This window comes from Leuciscus leuciscus, assembly GCF_965113295.1.
Source record: "Leuciscus leuciscus genome assembly, contig: HAP1_SCAFFOLD_609, whole genome shotgun sequence".
NCBI classification, from domain to species: Eukaryota; Metazoa; Chordata; class Actinopteri; order Cypriniformes; family Leuciscidae; genus Leuciscus; species Leuciscus leuciscus.
In genome coordinates this window covers 12180-30187 of record NW_028118130.1, presented here as the reverse complement: position 1 = coordinate 30187, position 18008 = coordinate 12180, and the positions used below count along the sequence as shown (strand labels likewise).

The 18008-nt window shown below is 37.7% G+C and overlaps 1 protein-coding gene across 1 annotated transcript; it reads left to right on the top strand.

Annotated features, from left to right (window-relative positions):
- The first annotated feature begins 2612 nt into the window (after positions 1-2612).
- Positions 2613-10675, top strand: LOC309491826 (olfactomedin-like protein 2A). Its single transcript, XM_082190853.1, has 7 exons — positions 2613-2894; positions 4097-4204; positions 4288-4467; positions 5203-5470; positions 6803-7051; positions 8625-8810; positions 9404-10675. Exons 1-7 carry the CDS (start codon positions 2658-2660, stop codon positions 10006-10008), a joined length of 1833 nt encoding a protein of 610 aa, XP_082046979.1. The 5' UTR covers positions 2613-2657; the 3' UTR covers positions 10009-10675.
- The last annotated feature ends 7333 nt before the right edge of the window (positions 10676-18008 follow it).

The window sequence follows — 18008 nt, the reverse complement described above, 5'->3', positions numbered from 1 at the left end:
CTGTTTGTAAGCAGTTCCATATGTGCTATGGCCGGGCATTTATAGAGACCTCTAAATCTCAGTACAGATAGAGGACAGGCCTGAGCTCTTTGGGCAAACAGTCAGAGAGCAAAAGGGCCAAGATGGAGGCGGAGCCTGATGTCATCAAATACAGCAGTTTTTTTATATAGGGTCATACTGTCTTTACATATTAATGCCAACCAGAAAGGAACGTTTGAACGATGTACTAACTAAAGCAGTCATTGAGACTATAGTGATCTTAAAGAGAAAGTTCTTAAAGAGATAATTCTGTCATCATTTCCTCACCCTTATGTTGTTCTAATCCAATTTTGGACCCCATTGACTTCCACTGTATACACAAAAACAGTTGAAACGTTCTTCAGAAAATCACCTTTTGTGTTCCAAAGAAAAAAGAAAGCCATACAGATTTGGAACAACCGGGAACTTGGAACTTAAAGAGAAAGTTCTCTCAAAAATGATAATTCTGTCATCATTTACTCACCCTTACGTTGTTCCAAACCAATTTTGGACCCCATTGACTTCCACTGTATACACATAAACAGTTGAAACATTCTTCAGAAAATCACTTTTGTGTTCCAAAGAAAAAAGAAAGCCATACAGATTTGGAACAACCGGGAACTTGGAACTTAAAGAGAAAGTTCACTCAATAATGATAATTCTGTCATCATTTTCTCACCCTTATGTTGTTCCAATCCAATTTTGGACCCCATTGACTTCCACTGTATGCACATAAACAGTCGAAACGTTCTTAGAAAATCCCTGTTTGTGTTCCACAGAAGAAAGAAAGCCATAGAGGCTTGAAACAGGGTGAGTAAATAATTCATGTTTGGGTAGACTGTGCCTTTAAGAAAAAGCAGAGCTTCTCAATCAGTAGAGTGTTAGGCCACCTAATTCATATTCATGAGCCAAGGAAATAAGGTTTTGTAACTTTTCAGATCATTCCTACAACCCTGTCTTCAGTACATACTCAAAAGCAGCAGGTTGTTTTGGCAGCCTGAGGAAAAAAACAGCACATCTGTGCATCATTTACTACTTCTTTCTTAATTGTATGCCGTCATTGCGCTTTTGTCCGTTCTGTGGTTTCTTCCCCTGTGGCTTGACATATTCCTTTCGCTTTTACTGCTACTGTTCATGAGGCCGGATTTATTAGTGCTGTCGGCGTCAGGCAGGTATAACAAAGGCAAAAAGCTCCTCATCTTTTTGAAGTGCATGTGGTAGACGTCTCAGAAAGCACAGCACCATATATGGACAACCTCCATATTCAACAACACCTGGCTTTCATGATGCTTCATATCATTCCAATTATTGCTTTATGGCACTAATACATACTCTGTAAATGATATTCACATGTATCTCACTGGATGTCATGCAAGGCTGTTATTGAGAAATGAGAGAAGTTCTGTCAAACTGTGAGGTGCTTGCAGGATGTGGTTTAAAAACAAGTTGTTTATGGGAGAAGGTGCAAATCCACTCAGGTCCCATCACTGTGCTGAATTTATGGGAATCTCAAGCCCCAGGCCGTCTTCAAAGCCAGTGCCATGGTAAAAGCTATAGCGCTAACTCACAACAGATGTGTGCGTGTGAGAGAAAATAGTCGTTTTCTGTATCTTCTCCAAAGTTAGTAGTCTTGATTCATAAAAAGTAGATAGATTTTTATGTTTTGTGTAACTTGGAACTTCAGATAAGACTTTAAACGTATAGGCTATGTAAAATGGCACAGATCCATCAAGTAAAAGTATGTGTTTATGAAGGTCTGGTAGGGAGTTGAAATTGTGGGCAAGTGTTATAGGGCCTGGTAAAGTTTCACTGCAGTGGGTTCCTCACAGGCCAGAGTGTAACGGCTGATCACTTCCAGAGCATCAGGGTTCAAGCCGACAGACAAAGTCAGTTACGGTGAATTAAAGTGCAGAAAGACTTGAATCTGATGATTGAAGAGGGACGTGAAAGGGTTAAACTTGTTTTGTTCGCTATCGCATCACGTGTCATTCTGCTAACTCTTGAAGGATTTATGTTGATCTTCATGTTTAGGCTGGATGTGATAAGAATTATTCCATCTTTTTTACACATAATTCCCCAAAAATCATATAAATGTTTACACCATATTATACGAATATGACAGTCATTCAAAAACAAGATAATGTGACAGATAAAATGTTTATAATGTTACAAAAGATTTCTATTTCAAATAAATGTTTTTCTTTTGAACTTTCTATTTATCAAGAATCCTTAAAATGTTTTATTAAGCAGCACAACTTGAATTGATAATAATAAGAAATGTTTCTTAAGCAGCAAATCATCATATAGAATGATTTCTGAAGGATCATGTGACACTGAAGACTGGAGTAATGATGCTGGAAATTAAGATTTGCCATCACAGAATTAAATTAAATGTGAAAATATATTCAAATGGAAAACAGTTATTTTAAATTGTAATAATATTTCACAATTTACTGTTTTACTGCAGCCTTGGTTGGTAACATAAGAGACTTCTTTCAAAAACATTACCAACCCTAAACTTTTGAATGGAATTGTATAAAAAGTTCTATTGTAAATGTGTTTTATATTTTTTCTTTGACGTTTGACTTTCTCACATTGTCTATCTCTGTCAGATTTTTGGTGAGCCGGAGCCGGTCCGGATGATATCTGAGGGTTCAGACTGCCGCTGTAAGTGTGTGATGCGGCCGCTGAGTATTGAGGCGTGCACGAGGCTCCGAGACGGAAGCTTGCGAGTGGATGATTTTTACACTGTGGAGACGGTGAGCTCAGGCTCTGACTGTAAATGTTCTTGCACGGCTCCTCCATCCTCACTCAACCCTTGTGAGAATGAATGGAGAACAGAAAAACTCAGGAAACAAGCTCCTGAACTACTCAAGGTAAAAAAAAAATTACAAAAAAAGATTTTGATATTTGACTTGATTTTTCAACTTGACTTTAGTTTAAAAGAATGTTCCAGTTACATGGCATTTTTAGTTAAGTTGCACTATAGCCACCAAACTGAAGTACATTTTTAAAAGAACTGAAATGGGGATTTGGATCATACCACCTCAACAAATCTGTTACATTTCCATTCAATCAGTTATGAACCAAAAAGTAATGTTTTAAACACTATTTATTTAGACACATTTTAGTAACAGCATAATGGCAAAATAAAACACATTTAAATAAAATAAGCTCATATATTTAGTTTGACTTCCTGAGGTCTTACACACTTTACACAGTGTGTAAGACCATTACACGCATTACACACTTTGACATCAACTTTTTATGAAGGTTAACTTATTTTCATTTACCATTTTTATTTCCATGCTTACTTTGACATTTTTATGATTTTGAGGCCATCAAAATCAATCATTTTTATGATTTTGAGGCCATCAAAATTCGCTTTTTTTTATTTATTTTTTATGCTCTGGCCTTAGTGTGACATTTTTGAAGATGTTTAAGCCTTACTTTGATTTCATTTTTAAAATATTCATGCCTCAATTTGGCATTTTCAAGATGTTCAGACCTTAATTTGGTATTTTTAAAAGATGTTCATGCCTCAATTTGGCATTTTCAATATGTTCAGGCCTTAATTTGGCATTTTTTTAAGATGTTCAGACCTTAATTTGACATAAAAAAAAATTATTCAGACATTAATCTGCCATTTTAAAAAAAGAAGATGTTTAGGCCTTAACTTGGTCTTTTATGAAGCTGTTCAGGCCTTAATTTGACATTTTTTTTATATTTAGGCCTGAATTTGTACCATATTCATCAAGAGGTGCCAAACGCAAAATAACCTCTCTACTGGGAGTCAAAAATGTTTTATGTTAATGGAAAGCATGGCACAGATGCTGTTGGTTACAACATAAAATAATATTGACCCCTCAACTGGTAAAAATAACAAAAAAACACATGGACAGAATTAGTTGTTTTTTTTCTAACTGAAAGTCAAAATGGTTTTCTGTGGTAATCAGCAGCATGATGCAGATGCTGTCCACAGTGCTCAAAAGAGCAGTGTCCAAGAGCCATGCCGATATGGTTTTATATCGAATAATATATTGGCTTAAACATTCTTTATTATCCTGTTTGTGTTTAGCTCCATTCCATGGTGGATCTGCTGGAAGGAACATTGTACAGTATGGATCTAATGAAGGTCCATGCCTACATGAACAAGGTTGTGTCTCAGATGAACACATTAGAAGAGGTAACCATCAGATTGTATATAAAAGATTCAAGCTTCAAGGAAATTGCCAGAAGTATGACACTGTTTTGATGATCTCTTCATAGACCATAAAGACAAACCTTACCAGGGAAAATGACTTTGTGAGAGACAGTGTAGTGAATCTGTCTAATCAGCTAAAGCGCTACGAGAACTACTCTGACATCATGGTGAGCATCAAGAAAGAGATCTCCAGCCTGGGACTGCAGCTGTTGCAGAAAGATGCAGCGTCTGACAGTAAAGCACAGGTAACACACATGGCCCTATCATACAATGTGTTTTTTTGCTAGTTTCACCCCGCCGCAGTTGTCATTTTCACGTCCTGCGCCACATTGTTTAAATAGTTAATGCATTTGCGCCCATTTATGCGCCCATGGGCGTGCTGTTCTGAAAATGAGGTTTGTTCAGGCGCATTGTTGGCACGTTGCTATTTTGAGGCAAATTAAATATACTGCGCCATTGACCAACTGAAACCTGGTCTAAAGTCAATGCCGCAATATTTTTTTGTTATTTAAAGAGCGCATTAGTAATATGCACCTATAGGCGGGTCCAGAATGCGCATACACTTTGTCCCGTAGATGGTCTGCTTGCGCCCTTTAACCTCGCGCATGAGCATATCTGTTTCCTCGCTAGAGAAGCGTTCAGTTTTTCCACTTGCAAATTCCGCCATGTAAATAGCGAATCCGCCATGGCGCAAGCACAACTGGCTTTTAAAGGGAATGGGAGATGAGTCTCTGATCGGTTTATTGTACATTACGCTTAAACACACCCATTACTCATTAAGAGAATAACCCTTTTAGACCATTTTCCCCGTCGTTAAACTAGCAAAAGTGGATTTGGACACACCCTAAGTGCACTTGGGTCGTGCGCTTTAGACCATGCGCTTAGATCGTTAAAATATTGCCCACGGTTTCTCCAACACAATAGCACACACGCACAATTGCACAAGATCAGCCTTGTAATTCAAAACTTTATGATTCCAGGGCACAGAAAGTAAAAAGTCCAAGGAGGTCTTAAAACCACCCAACAAGAAACCCCCAGCTGTCAAACCTCCACCCAAACAGCCTAAAGAGAAACCTGTCAAGCCCAAGAAAGAGGCTCCTGCCAAAGCATCAAAACTTGTAAAGCCAGACCCCACCTCCAAAACCAAGACCTTAGTCCACCAGACGGGAGTCATCAGGGGGATCACATATTACAAAGCGTCCAGGACAGAGGACTCTGAATCACATTCAGCAGGGAGAGGAGAGAGAGGTATGGAGACCGTGCACATCACATCTGTGTTCAATTAATATGTTAGTCACCTCAGTATAGTTCTACCAGGGCCGAACGCAACTGGCTTAACTGTGGGTGATAAAATGGGTAAAACACATCGTAGAGACTTGAGGATGAGATGTTTTGATTGGACCAGTAAGCAACTGTGCTGTGAATGCATGTGAAAATATGTTCATATTTATGTACTGCTTAGCTGAGTTTTAGGATAGTTGTTTGCAGCTGTACCCTTTTGTGACCCACGGCTTTGAGAATGCTACAGTGAACCTGCAAATAAAACATTGCAAGCAGAAAGTTGAGAGAAACATCTTATTGTTTATATTCCACAAACCTCTTTTAAGACTGGATCTCTGACATATTCTCTATAAAAAATCCTCCAAAATCCCTTTCCACTTATCTTATTCCTTGTTAAAACACTGTAGTAATTGTGAACACCAGAATAGCCCATGGTTAGGAAAATGGGTTTCCTTTTCATGAATCTGGACATGAAATCTACAGTATAGTCGTTTTATTAGTTTTGCTCTTGTTTTAAAGGGTTAGTTCACCCAAAAAAATGAAAAGTCTATCATAATTTACTCACCCTCAAGTTGTTGAGGGCGAGTAAATGATGACAGAATTTTCATTTTTGGGTGAACTATCTCTTTGTGTTTGATCAGGGTTGGAGCAAAACTGTGCAGGACAGTGGCCCTCCAGGACCGAGTTTGAGAAACCCTGCTTTAAATGCATCTCTTGAGAGGCGGCAACAAACTTAAGTTATTTTAGTGAAAGGCTGGTCTGTATTTCTTTATTTCATCAGCAGTATCACCAATAACTTTCCTCTGGGATGAAATCATTTACATTGTGTCTAAAAAAACTTGACATGAAGGGAAGTGAAAATAATCAAAAGTTTGTTGAGGTGTCCTAAACTATTACAGTAATGGCCCTGTGTCCTTGAATGACAGAATGGCAGTGATGGTTGGTGTGTGTATTAATATCTGATGTACTCTCTCCTGCGCTCATGTCCATATGTTTAATGTTCCAGACAGTCCCACAGTGCAGGAAGAGAAAGCTCAGATTAGGGTCTCTCCACTGACATTGTCTTTACGGAGATCTGTTGTACATGGCATGAGATGAAATGGATTCAGTGTAGGAATGTCGAATCCAAGCATTGCAGGCAGAGACTGGGTTACAATGCAGGAAGTTTCTTCGAGTGCAACATCTCATTAATAATTCTTTTGATGTGAGGAATCTGAAATGCTTGGGGTAAAACTTTAGGCCAAGAGTTGTAATGTTCCTTTCAAACCCTCCCTGTCTTTCTCTTACTGCTCTTTTCAGAAAACCCAGCCAAAACCCACACTGGCCACCAAACCGAGGACAAAAGGGGCTCCGAGCTAGTCTTGGAAGCCTCTGAAATAACGTCGACTGTACCGCCAATAACAACCACCACTACGCTTGTTGCTGTGACAACAACAAGCACCACACTAGCAACCACCAGGGAAGTGCCAATCATGAATTCAACCCTGTCAACACCTGCTTCAGAGAAACCAATGGGCAGTGGAGGAAAGACGCATTTGCACAAAGCAGGTACAATTTATTTTGCCTAACCGAAGAAAGTTTTGCCACATCCAACTGTTGACTTCATCAATGCATTGGCACAGGGAGTCAATGGGGCTGTAATCATTAGGCGATAGGCTAAGTAAATCTGTGAGTCATCTGCATAGCTGTGGTAAGCAATTTGGTTCATTTTCATTATTTGGCTCATTGGGAGCATGTACTGGTTGAACAAGAGTGACGCAAGAATTGAGCCTTGAGGGACTCCGCATGTCATGGATATCCATTCAGACTTATGGTCACCTATACTCACATAATAATCTCTCCCTCCTAAGTATGACCTGAACCATTTTAGGACTATTCCAGAAAGCCAGACCCAGTTTTCCAGCCTGTCAAGAAGTATGTTGTGATCGACAGTGTCAAATGCAGCACTGAGGTCGAGTTGTACCAGAACTGATGTTTTGCCTGAATCACTATTTAAGCGAATATCATTTATTATCTTTATGAGCGCTGTCTCTGTGCTGTGGTGCGGTCGGAAACCAGATTGAAAATTGTCAAAGTATTCATTTGAGATTAGGAAGTTGTTCAGCTGATTGAAGACAACTTTTTCAATGATCTTGGCTCTGAAAGGAAGATTTGAGATCGGTCTGTAATTGCTCAATATGTTGCTATCCAGATTGCTCTTTTTCAGGAGGGGCTTGACAACTGCAGTTTTTAAGGGACTTTGGAAAAGTCCCAGAGAGAAATGAGGGGTTTACCACTTCTAGGAGAACTGCTTCTAAACAGTTTAACACACTTTTGAAAAAGGAGGTGGGGAGTGTGTCAAGGGCGCAGGTTGAAGTTTTAAGGTGCTGTACTCTTTCTTCCAAAATTTTAGCATTAATTTCTTTGAAATCGGACATAGCAACTTTCTGACAATGTGTTCTGATCTGTCTTACCTCAGTGTCACACGAGGATATGCTGATCGCCTTTCTGATATTTTAGATTGTCTCAGAGAAGAAGGAAGCAAACTCATCGCATTTGCTGTCTGAGAGCATTTCACTGGGAATCTGGCTTGGGGGGTTTGTTAGACTCTCTACACTAGCAAAAAGAGTGCGCGTGTTATTTGTGTTTCTGTTTATAATATTTGAGAAGAAAGTCTGTCTAGCTTTGCCTAGTTCCACATTGAAAGCATGAAGGCTGTATAGATGTTATAATGGACTACACGTTTTGTCTTCCGCCACATGCACTCAGCTTTTCTGCATTGCCTTTTCATATTTTGCACATGCGCAAAAGAACGATAAAAAAGACGCCACGCTGTTATACGGAAGTAAACACAGAGGACATTAAAGCAAGCGATTACATGTTAATTTATTGTGTGATCTGCCACGGAAACCAGCTAATTTAAACGCAGGCAATATAAAAAAACATTTATGTTTTGCTTGTATATAGAGCTGTCACATGTAATACTTGTCAGCTCTGACACATTACTGTCCTTCCACTGAATGCCTTTCGCAAACATGTCGGGAATGTAACATAAACATATATACACATATATACACGCACATTCTCTAGACTTTCATGGGATATGTGTAAAATGGAATTTTATGTATTATTATTTGAATAGGTAAATCTCTAGACTGCGAGGGCACCCTTGCTTCAGTGGAGATTCCAGAGAAGCATCACAGTTATGGACGGAATGAAGGAGCCTGGATGAAAGACCCAGTGGCCAAAGACAACAAGATCTATGTTACAAACTACTACTACGGCAATAACCTGGTGGAGTTCCGCAACCTGGAGAACTTCAAACAAGGTAAAAACAGTCAAAAACAAAGAGGGGTAAATTCATTAAACAACTGTGTACCTTTTCCATGGTAGTTTACAGCAGTAATTCTTGTTTGCTAATTATGTGCATGCAATAAAATAGCACTGTACCTTAACTATTTGAATTGGTGAAATGTCTCTTTTTTATGTAAATTAGAATATAGATCATCCCTAATTCACAAAAGTTGTACATTTTATTTTATTTTATTATGTTTTAGTCATACATGTTTTTTTGTGGCAGCAGTAATTGAATGATATAATGATTGATCATGGAGAAGAGCGCTAAAACCAGACATATAGCAAGACCATGGCATTTTTGAGAGCCAATTCAGTTGTCAGTATTGCAGTTTTGGGAGTCCTCAAAATCTGGCCTGCTACATGGAGAATTGCACTATGAAAAATGGCATTCAGCGAAAACTTAAGTACTGATTTGTAAAATTTCTTGAGAATTAGGTGTTAAAACAATGCAGGCAGTAATTTCCCCCATTATGGTTTGAGTTAACTGCAGTTGAGAATAGGTATGAGAATATTCATGATGGCCTTTATTGTGTAACTAATAACAAATTGTATCATAATCAATAGGTCGCTGGAGTAACCTCTACAAGCTTCCCTACAACTGGATAGGAACTGGTCATGTGGTCTACAACGGTGCCTTCTATTATAACAGAGCCTTCACCAAAAACATCATCAAATATGACTTGCGAATGCGCTACGTGGCAGCTTGGACTCAGCTTCATGATGCGGTCTACGAGGACACCACTCCCTGGAAATGGCGAGGCCATTCAGACATCGATTTCGCCGTAGACGAGAGTGGCCTCTGGGTGATCTACCCAGCGCTGGATTACGACTACTCCCAACACGAAGTCATCGTCATCAGCAAGCTGGACCCAAGCGACCTCTCCATGAAGAAGGAGACGACATGGAGGACTGGGCTGAAACGCAACTCGTATGGAAACTGCTTCATCGTGTGTGGCGTGCTGTACGCCATTGACGTCTACAACCAGAAAGAGGGCGAGATTTTGTACGCCTACGATACGCACACGAACACGGAGGCCGCTCCACGTTTGCCGTTCACAAATGAGTACGCCTTTGTGACCCAAGTGGACTACAATCCCAAAGATAAGGTGCTGTATGCATGGGACAATGGCCATCAGCTGACCTACAATGTTCACTTTGTTGGCCAATGAAGGTCCAAAATCTGACGCGGTGGGCGTTTTCGTAATTGGGCCTGGTGAATAAGGAAATACACCATTTATAGGAGCACATTGTTTTCTTTATTGGTATAATGATTGAGATGAGGTGTTAAAGTGAGTCAACGTTATTTGGGAATATATTTTTACCCTCAACTAAAGAGTTTAAGGACTTGCATGTCTCATTTTCTATGTAGTTCATTATCAGTCCCCAAACCTTTTACCACTGTAAATAGGGGTACAGTTAAGGATACTGAACAAGTATAAAGTGTAACCTGTTTTACACAGCTTTGTGCCATAATGTTTATTCATACATTCAAGATTTGCGAAATGTGTTGTGAAATCATTTAACAGCCAAATATCATTTAACTCTGTGCCAATCAAATTTTGGAGGGGTGGGATGTTAAATGTTATGTAAATGTCATTATTTTAGCTATTCATTTTGTAAAATATTAAATTCTCATTGTAAATATTTTGTGGTACAATATTCCTATTATAAAGCTCAGATTTATCATCCCCAGATATTTAAGATTGTAGTCACTCAATATAAGTGGTTACTTATGATTACTCCTGGATGAGTTACAATGTTTTGTATGTTGCATTTACAGTATGTGTCAAATTTCACATTTTGCGTAAAATAGTTCAAATAAACTTTCTAAAATCAGTTGCTGTGTTTTTACTTGATAACACACAATGTAATGTTATGCATTTTGCACTTCACTATGTGGTATACTGTATAATACAGTATGCAACCATACATAATTCAGATCAAATAAATCATTGTCACTTGACATACATCTCCCCATCTCCAGATGTCTGACATTTTAAAAATGTTGCAACATATGATTGAAGACATAGACATAGTGAGAAAAGTGGTAAAGGCATAGTGGGAAATAACTTTAGGTCAGAGTGTACAGTAAGATTTATATTTATGGATATTTATTTATTTTAGCCCTGTGTGAAAAAGCAGTACACTTTAGCAGTACTTAGTATGAAAATAATATACTTTAAAAGAATATACCTAAGCGCAAACTGAATGTTATGTGTTTTTTGTTTTGTTTTTTTTTGACAAAATTGCATGTTAATGGCAAATAAATAAAAATGTGTAATAAAAAGCAACAAAAATAATTCACAGGTAATCCATAAAGTTTTAAGAAAATAAATATTATTATTGACAAAAAGGTATCCAAAAATACTGTTTTGCCAGAATTCCATAGGAAATGAATACGGGTCAAATTTGACCCCCTTTATGCATTCTTGTGGCCAAAAAAAATGAAAATTACATTGATGAGGGTCAGAAACAAGGTTTTTTTTTTGAAGAATTCATGGAATATCAAATAAATCAATCTTTTCAATGAAAAAATCTTTCAAAAATCACAGCATGCTGTCAACACAATTTGACCCCCTTTATGCATTCTAGGGTTAAGAAACATAGTCAAGAAAGTGTATACTCTTTAAGTACACTTTAATTTCATATTATATTATTTTTGTACAAATTTGCTAGAATATTATTTTAAGATTTGAAGTACACTATACAAACGCATATTTAATTGCGCTTTTTCACCAGGGTGAATCCTATGAGTTAAAGAGTTAGTTCACCCCAAAATTATAATTATGTCATCATTTACTTACCTTCATTGTTCCAAATCTTTCTAGCTCATAAACCTAAAAGATGATAATTTGAGACACGTCTTGTGTCCACAATGAAAAATCGATGGGGTCCAGGGTTGTTTTGGACCCCATTGACTTTCAGTCTATGGACAAAAACAGTAAAAACCACACAGAACACCCTATAGCAACCATATAGTAACATTCTCAAAACCATTAATAACACTCTTTGTTTTCAGTCAGAAAATCAGTGGGTGTTTATCCACAAATGGCATGCATATTTCTTTCTTCCAGGTCTGAGGTCACATTCATTCTGTCTGAGCAGGAAAGAGGAAACCCAGATATAAAACCCAGAAGTGTTTTCATGAGGTCATTGTTGCGTTTGGGAGGTCTGGGTGTGGTGATGATTGACTGACATGACACGGTGTGTGTGTTTAGATGAGGAGAGGTATAGAATTGTTGGTAGAACAGGGCGGAGGTTCTTCTTTAATGTGTGGAGTCTTCGCATCTGAATTAACCCACAAGACACTTCCCCGTGAGCCAAAATCTTGCACAGCAGAATTTCAAGCCAACATCAGTACTCCATCAATGATGCACAAATAAACCGCATTTATCTGTTAGCTCGAATGCTCAGCAGGATAAGAATTTGTTTTATGTGAAAGCCACACTTGGAGACTTGCATCTCTTTGTTAATATGGGCATCAATACATGTAAGACCTCACTAGCAACCCTAATAAAAGCTGCAGGTTGTCATATTTGGTGCAGGATGTCATTAATATGATTAAACTGAGAAGACAAATGAGCCGTGGCGGGTTAGTGTTGTGCAGCTCCAGTGTCCCAGACCCCCTAAAGGTCCTCTTGGCTTTCCTACAAGTCGCTATGTGTAGAGTCTGCTCACCCTTTCCAATACACACCCTAATCCAAATCACTGTGTTGGGACCTCGAGTCATCTATTCCTTTAAAAACATTAAATAAACAGATTTTGAAGCCACTGAACACTTATTCCCTGACATGCAAGAACAAAATGTCAAGATGATCAATAAATTCTTGAATTTTGAACATGTCTGTTTACTCAAAGAGGGGATTTCCATTCCAGCCCAGCAGAGGCTTTGACATTCACTACAGGCATAACTGGATTTTGTTAAGTTTAATGAAGCTCATTGAGGTTGTTTTCCACAGCAGTCCTTAATTCAGTTCTCTCAGAATGCAGTTAAGGCATACAAAACATAATCTGAAGGCTGACCGCAAGAGGATTGAAACTCATTATGACAATAACACTGCTAGAAGCCCCCAGAAGTCCTTCACTTACGCAAGACACTGAACAAATAAGCCTTGATTTATCAATTGCATTTGTAAATGTCTGGCTTCGACTCAAATCATATTTCATGCATTACATTACTGAACTTGTTTAAAACAGCGACTTGATCCCTCTATGGAAACCCATCAAAACAAGAAAATGTGTGAAGTTTGCAACAAGCTATAGTTAATTAAAAGCCTTGTTGGGGAGCAACTGCATTTTAACTATATTTGCAGTAGCTTCCAGGACTGGTGATCAGCAAACTTTCGCCTAACTATGTATCTGTTCCTCTATGTAGTATTTTGATACAAATCATTATTGATTCATCCTAAATTATGTCTTTCTCTCATGTAACATTGAAAAGTCTGAATCGGTCTAGTGAGTCTATACTCATCCTATACTATTCTCTCTCAGGGAATTGGAAGATCAGTCCTTCAAAATCAATCATTCTTGTGAATTGGTTTGTCCTAAACGATTCTTTCTCTCATATGAAGAGCTTGAAATCCAAATCCTGCTAGCGAATCGATTCACCCTAAACTATTCTTTTCTGTTATATGTTGCATTGAAAACTCTGAATCATTGATTCATTCTAAATGGTTCTTTCTCTCATATGTAGCCTAGCCCTGGAAAACCAAATCATGCTAGTGAATCGATTCACCCTAAATAATTTTTTATCTTACATGTAGCGCTGGAAAACCAAATCATTCTAGTGACAATGCTTAACAATTCTAAACAATTCTTTTTCTCATATGTGTCGGAAAATTATAATAATTCTAGTGAGTTGATTGAACTGTAAAAATATTTTGTCTGTCTCAGGGTATTAGAAAATCCTAATCATTCTTGTGAATCCCTTCGTCCTAAACAATCCTCTCCTTCATACGTATAGGCTGCATACGAAATCGCAGACTTCCCTACTATATAGAAGGTGAAAAACAGTATGTGGCAAGAGTAGTATGTCCGAATTCACATGCATAAAAGAGTAGGCAAAAAGTTCCCAGATGACCTACTACTTGATCCCATGAGGCCATGTGAGAGGAGTTGCGAATGGCAGTGAAGCGACGCAACTGACTCTGGTAGGTCACATGACAGTGACAACATGGCGAATGAAGTACTTCCACATTACACAAATTTATACTATATAGATTTGCGATCAAAAATGAATTACTTATTCAATATAAATACATAGAGAGTATGCGATTTCGGACACAGCCAAAGTCAGAATAAATCAATCTAGTGAATGGGTTTGTCTTAATCTCATAAGTGTTGGAAAGTCTGAATCATTCTACTAGTACTGAATCATTAAGGTTTCTTTCTCTCATATGTAGCATTGAAAGCACATTTAGCATTGGGAAATCAGAATTAGTAAGTCGATTCGTCCTAAACAATCGTCCTTCACTCTAAATTGTCCTCTCTTTCATAGCACACACACACACACACACACACACACACACACACACACACACACACACACACACACACACACACACACACACACACACACACACACACACACACACACACACACACACACACACACACACACACACACACACACACACACACACACACACACACACACACACAAAATCTGAATCTTTCTTGTGAATTGGTTCATGCTGAGTGATTCTCATGTGTAGCATTACATGTGTTCGACTTGAAGTGGCGCTGCACAGACAGTGTACACTGTAAAAAATTTGGAACCTCTCCAAGTCAAAATTTTCTAGTGACTGGTCACATCTAAATTTTTTAATTGGCCCAAGTGCAATTCTTGTTGCAATAGTCTGTTACTGTAACATTGGCTCAATGAGAAATAATACGTCAGACTAATTGAAACATTTAGATGTTATCAGTCACTAGAAATTTTTGACTTGGGGATGTAATTTTTTTTTTACAGTGTATGAGAGCAAATCAAAAGCATACAGAGCCGTTTGCTCTCCAATCACTCTCACTGTCATACTTTTGATGTCATCGGCATGCGCACTACCGCTTCAAGTCATACACACCTATTGGAAAGTCTGATACAGTATAGTGAATTGGTTCATTAAGACAATTCACATAAATTTACAGATTACAAGAAAATTATACAATTAAATTTGTGGTACTTTAGGTCTTTATATATATATATATATATATATATTCAGTGTAAATGTATTTATTCTTTTAAGTTGTGTCTGTAATTGTTAAACTTGTAAAATAAAATAAAAATTTAGATTTTTTTTTAAATTTGTATAAAAATTATATAATAAATGATGTCACTGGAAACTTGGTAAAATCAAGTAGTTTTAATGTTTTCTATTTTTATATATACCAAAAAAACCTTGAATAACTTAAGTTTAACTACTTTATAAGTCACAAGTTACAGTTTCAAAATAGATTCCCCAACACTGATTAAAGTCTGCTGGGGAAAAAAAGGAGTGAAGAAACTGGACTCTATCAGTAACAGATTGGCAAGTATTTGGTGTGTCCTGTCGTGTAGTGCAAGCATTTACTAACAAGATGTGAGGGGTATGACCAGCCCTAATCAGAAAAAAAGCCCTCGTGACCTCGTGACCTCGTGACACACACACACACGAACACACACAGTGTACGGGCACAGTAGGAAGCCATTGTAAAAAAACACAATGCTGTCTTTAGGACTGATGGAGTCAAATGTGAAGAATCTGAAAAATTCTGAGTTCCCACTCATGATGTCAAATGAGAGGTTGATGTTCTGATATTATATCTTGATAAAGAGCTTGAAAATAACTGCACAGACTGTTTTGTGACACACATGTTAAAGCTTCAAATACTTATGTATGTCACTTTCATAGATCATTGCCTGGAATAAAAAGCATGGCATATAGCAGACATATGACCCTTTCTCTGACCCTGACAAGAAATATGACCGACCCAAGTCATGCTGTTTCTGATGAGATATCTATAGGTTCAGAAAATGTCTGGGAAGCATAGTTTGATTGTTCACATAAGAAGTGCACTCTGTTTGAGAGGGCCTTTGTGTAACACTTGTCAACCACAGTGCTGAGAGTTTCAGCTGCAACAGGAAGCTGAATTAATGCAGTTTGTCTTCATTTAGTGCAAATGTCATCCATGGGAAGAGAGTCTAGAGAGAGAATAATGACCCGTGTTGTGACAGAAAAAGCTCAACATGTTCAGACTGTGATGTAAAGTACAGTCACGAAGGCTAACATACTGCGTTCAGAGTCTCAAACTGAGAGAAAACAGAAATGAAAAGAATGGTTTGTGTAAAGGAAGCTAAAGACATTTGTCTTAATAGGTTGAACCACAAGAGGCACATTCGTCACAAAGCAGGTTTAAAGCACTTAATAAATCAGTGTTCGAAAGCAATAGGAAATACTTCCCAGGGTTATATGGTGAAATGTATTTATACAGAGGTCAGACATTCCACACATTTTTAAATAAATATAATATACAAATGTATATTCAAGTCAATTAGCTTTTTTGACACACTTAAGAAGGGGTAAAGTGCATCTTTAAATGTAATTTCATATTTACTTCTATTGTCTTTAAAATATAGTTAAAATGTCAAATGTACTGGCAAGCCATGGTAAAACATATTTTAATGTAATTTCTATTGCAGTTTAGTATATTTTAACTGTAATGTGTTATTCAATATTATATTTAATTAGTCCTGTCAAATCGGGATTAATCGATTTGACAGCACTAATTACAGTAAATATAATATTGAATAACACATTACAGTTAAATTATGAAGTACTTTACATGTGCTTTAGTACAACAAAATATGATTAAAATATAATTATTTAAAACGTATACTGTAAGGTAAAAATTTTAATTTACATTATTACAAAGTGCACTTTTTAAAAGTATACTTTAGTGTCATTAAAGTGTCATTTTCATTTCATTAATATATAGAATCCAAGTACAGTTAAAAAAAAAGATATACTTTAAAGGTCCACTGAAGTGCCTTGAAACATGCAGCATTATTCAACGTTGACTTAATTTCCACTGAAACAGGAAGACAGGGCGGGACATATGCACCTCCCCTTTTTTAAATAGCCAATAGCGTTTCGTTTATATCAGCTCGGCCAGAGCCGTTGAGCTCGGTAAAACCACAGTTTCCTAATAATCTCTAACCTTTTCTCCTCCTAATCTCCTCCATATCGCTTTAAAATATAGCATTCTGTGCAGAATTCAAATGGGTCCGTTACGTTTTCTGCTCTGCGCCGACTCACGCATATGATCCGCTCTGTGTATCGTGTCTCTGGACCGGAGCAGACTGTGTGTGTGCTGTGGCGTTTCATGTGACACTAATGGTATGTAAATGGAAAGCATATTTACACTGGTGCACTATGTGCCATTCAACATGTAGAAAATAGTAAATGTGTGAACAAGTGACCAACTTTAGCCGCAGCATCAGCGTCTATGATGCTTTAGATTCTAGAGAGCGTTTGATTGGACAGAAAATCTGATGAGAAGCTGATGTCATAAAAATCATATTGCCGGAAGTGAGAGACTGCAAGTTTTGAATGCTTATATCTTCTAAATGCGACTTTTGTCATTGTTTTGGAGCACACTATCTTATAGATAACAAAAAAGCCCAAAACCTCCATTTTGATTTCATGGGGACTTTAAGATTTGAAGTACACATGTGTACATTCATTGCAATTAAGCACACTTCTTTTTCACAAGGGAATTTGTGATAAATAAAACTAATTGGTACTTTCCAAAGAAAAATTCCTCATGTTTCATGTACAGTAAAGAGTAACAAATCTACAAACAAACGAAGAACAGATTACTTCCAGACACATATGACACATAAGGAGGAACACAAAAGACAAAACACATTAAACTTAATGATGCAAAACCAGTTTTTATTGATTCAGCAGTGTGGGCAATGGCGCTTGAAAGACCAAAACTATGTAACAAAATGCGGCGACGGAGTTACCCAGCTGCTCTGTTTAACACAATGGTGTGGCAAACAGCCAAGAAAAATACACACTCAGCACACACAAACACGCGGTCAATCACCCATCCATCCACACAAACACATGCAGGCACGAAGCGTGCGGTAAAATGCCAGAATAATCAACTCTCGCGTGCTGTCCAGACT

What these genes read in the sequence shown, in the direction of transcription:
- LOC309491826 (XM_082190853.1), top strand. Translation starts at nt 2,658, where the DNA reads ATGATATCTGAGGGTTCAGACTGCCGCTGTAAGTGTGTGATGCGGCCG. An exon ending in AGATGAACACATTAGAAGAG is followed by an intron (nt 4,205 to 4,287) that starts GTAACCATCAGA and finishes ATCTCTTCATAG; the next exon opens with ACCATAAAGACAAACCTTAC. An exon ending in GACGCATTTGCACAAAGCAG is followed by an intron (nt 7,052 to 8,624) that starts GTACAATTTATT and finishes TTATTTGAATAG; the next exon opens with GTAAATCTCTAGACTGCGAG.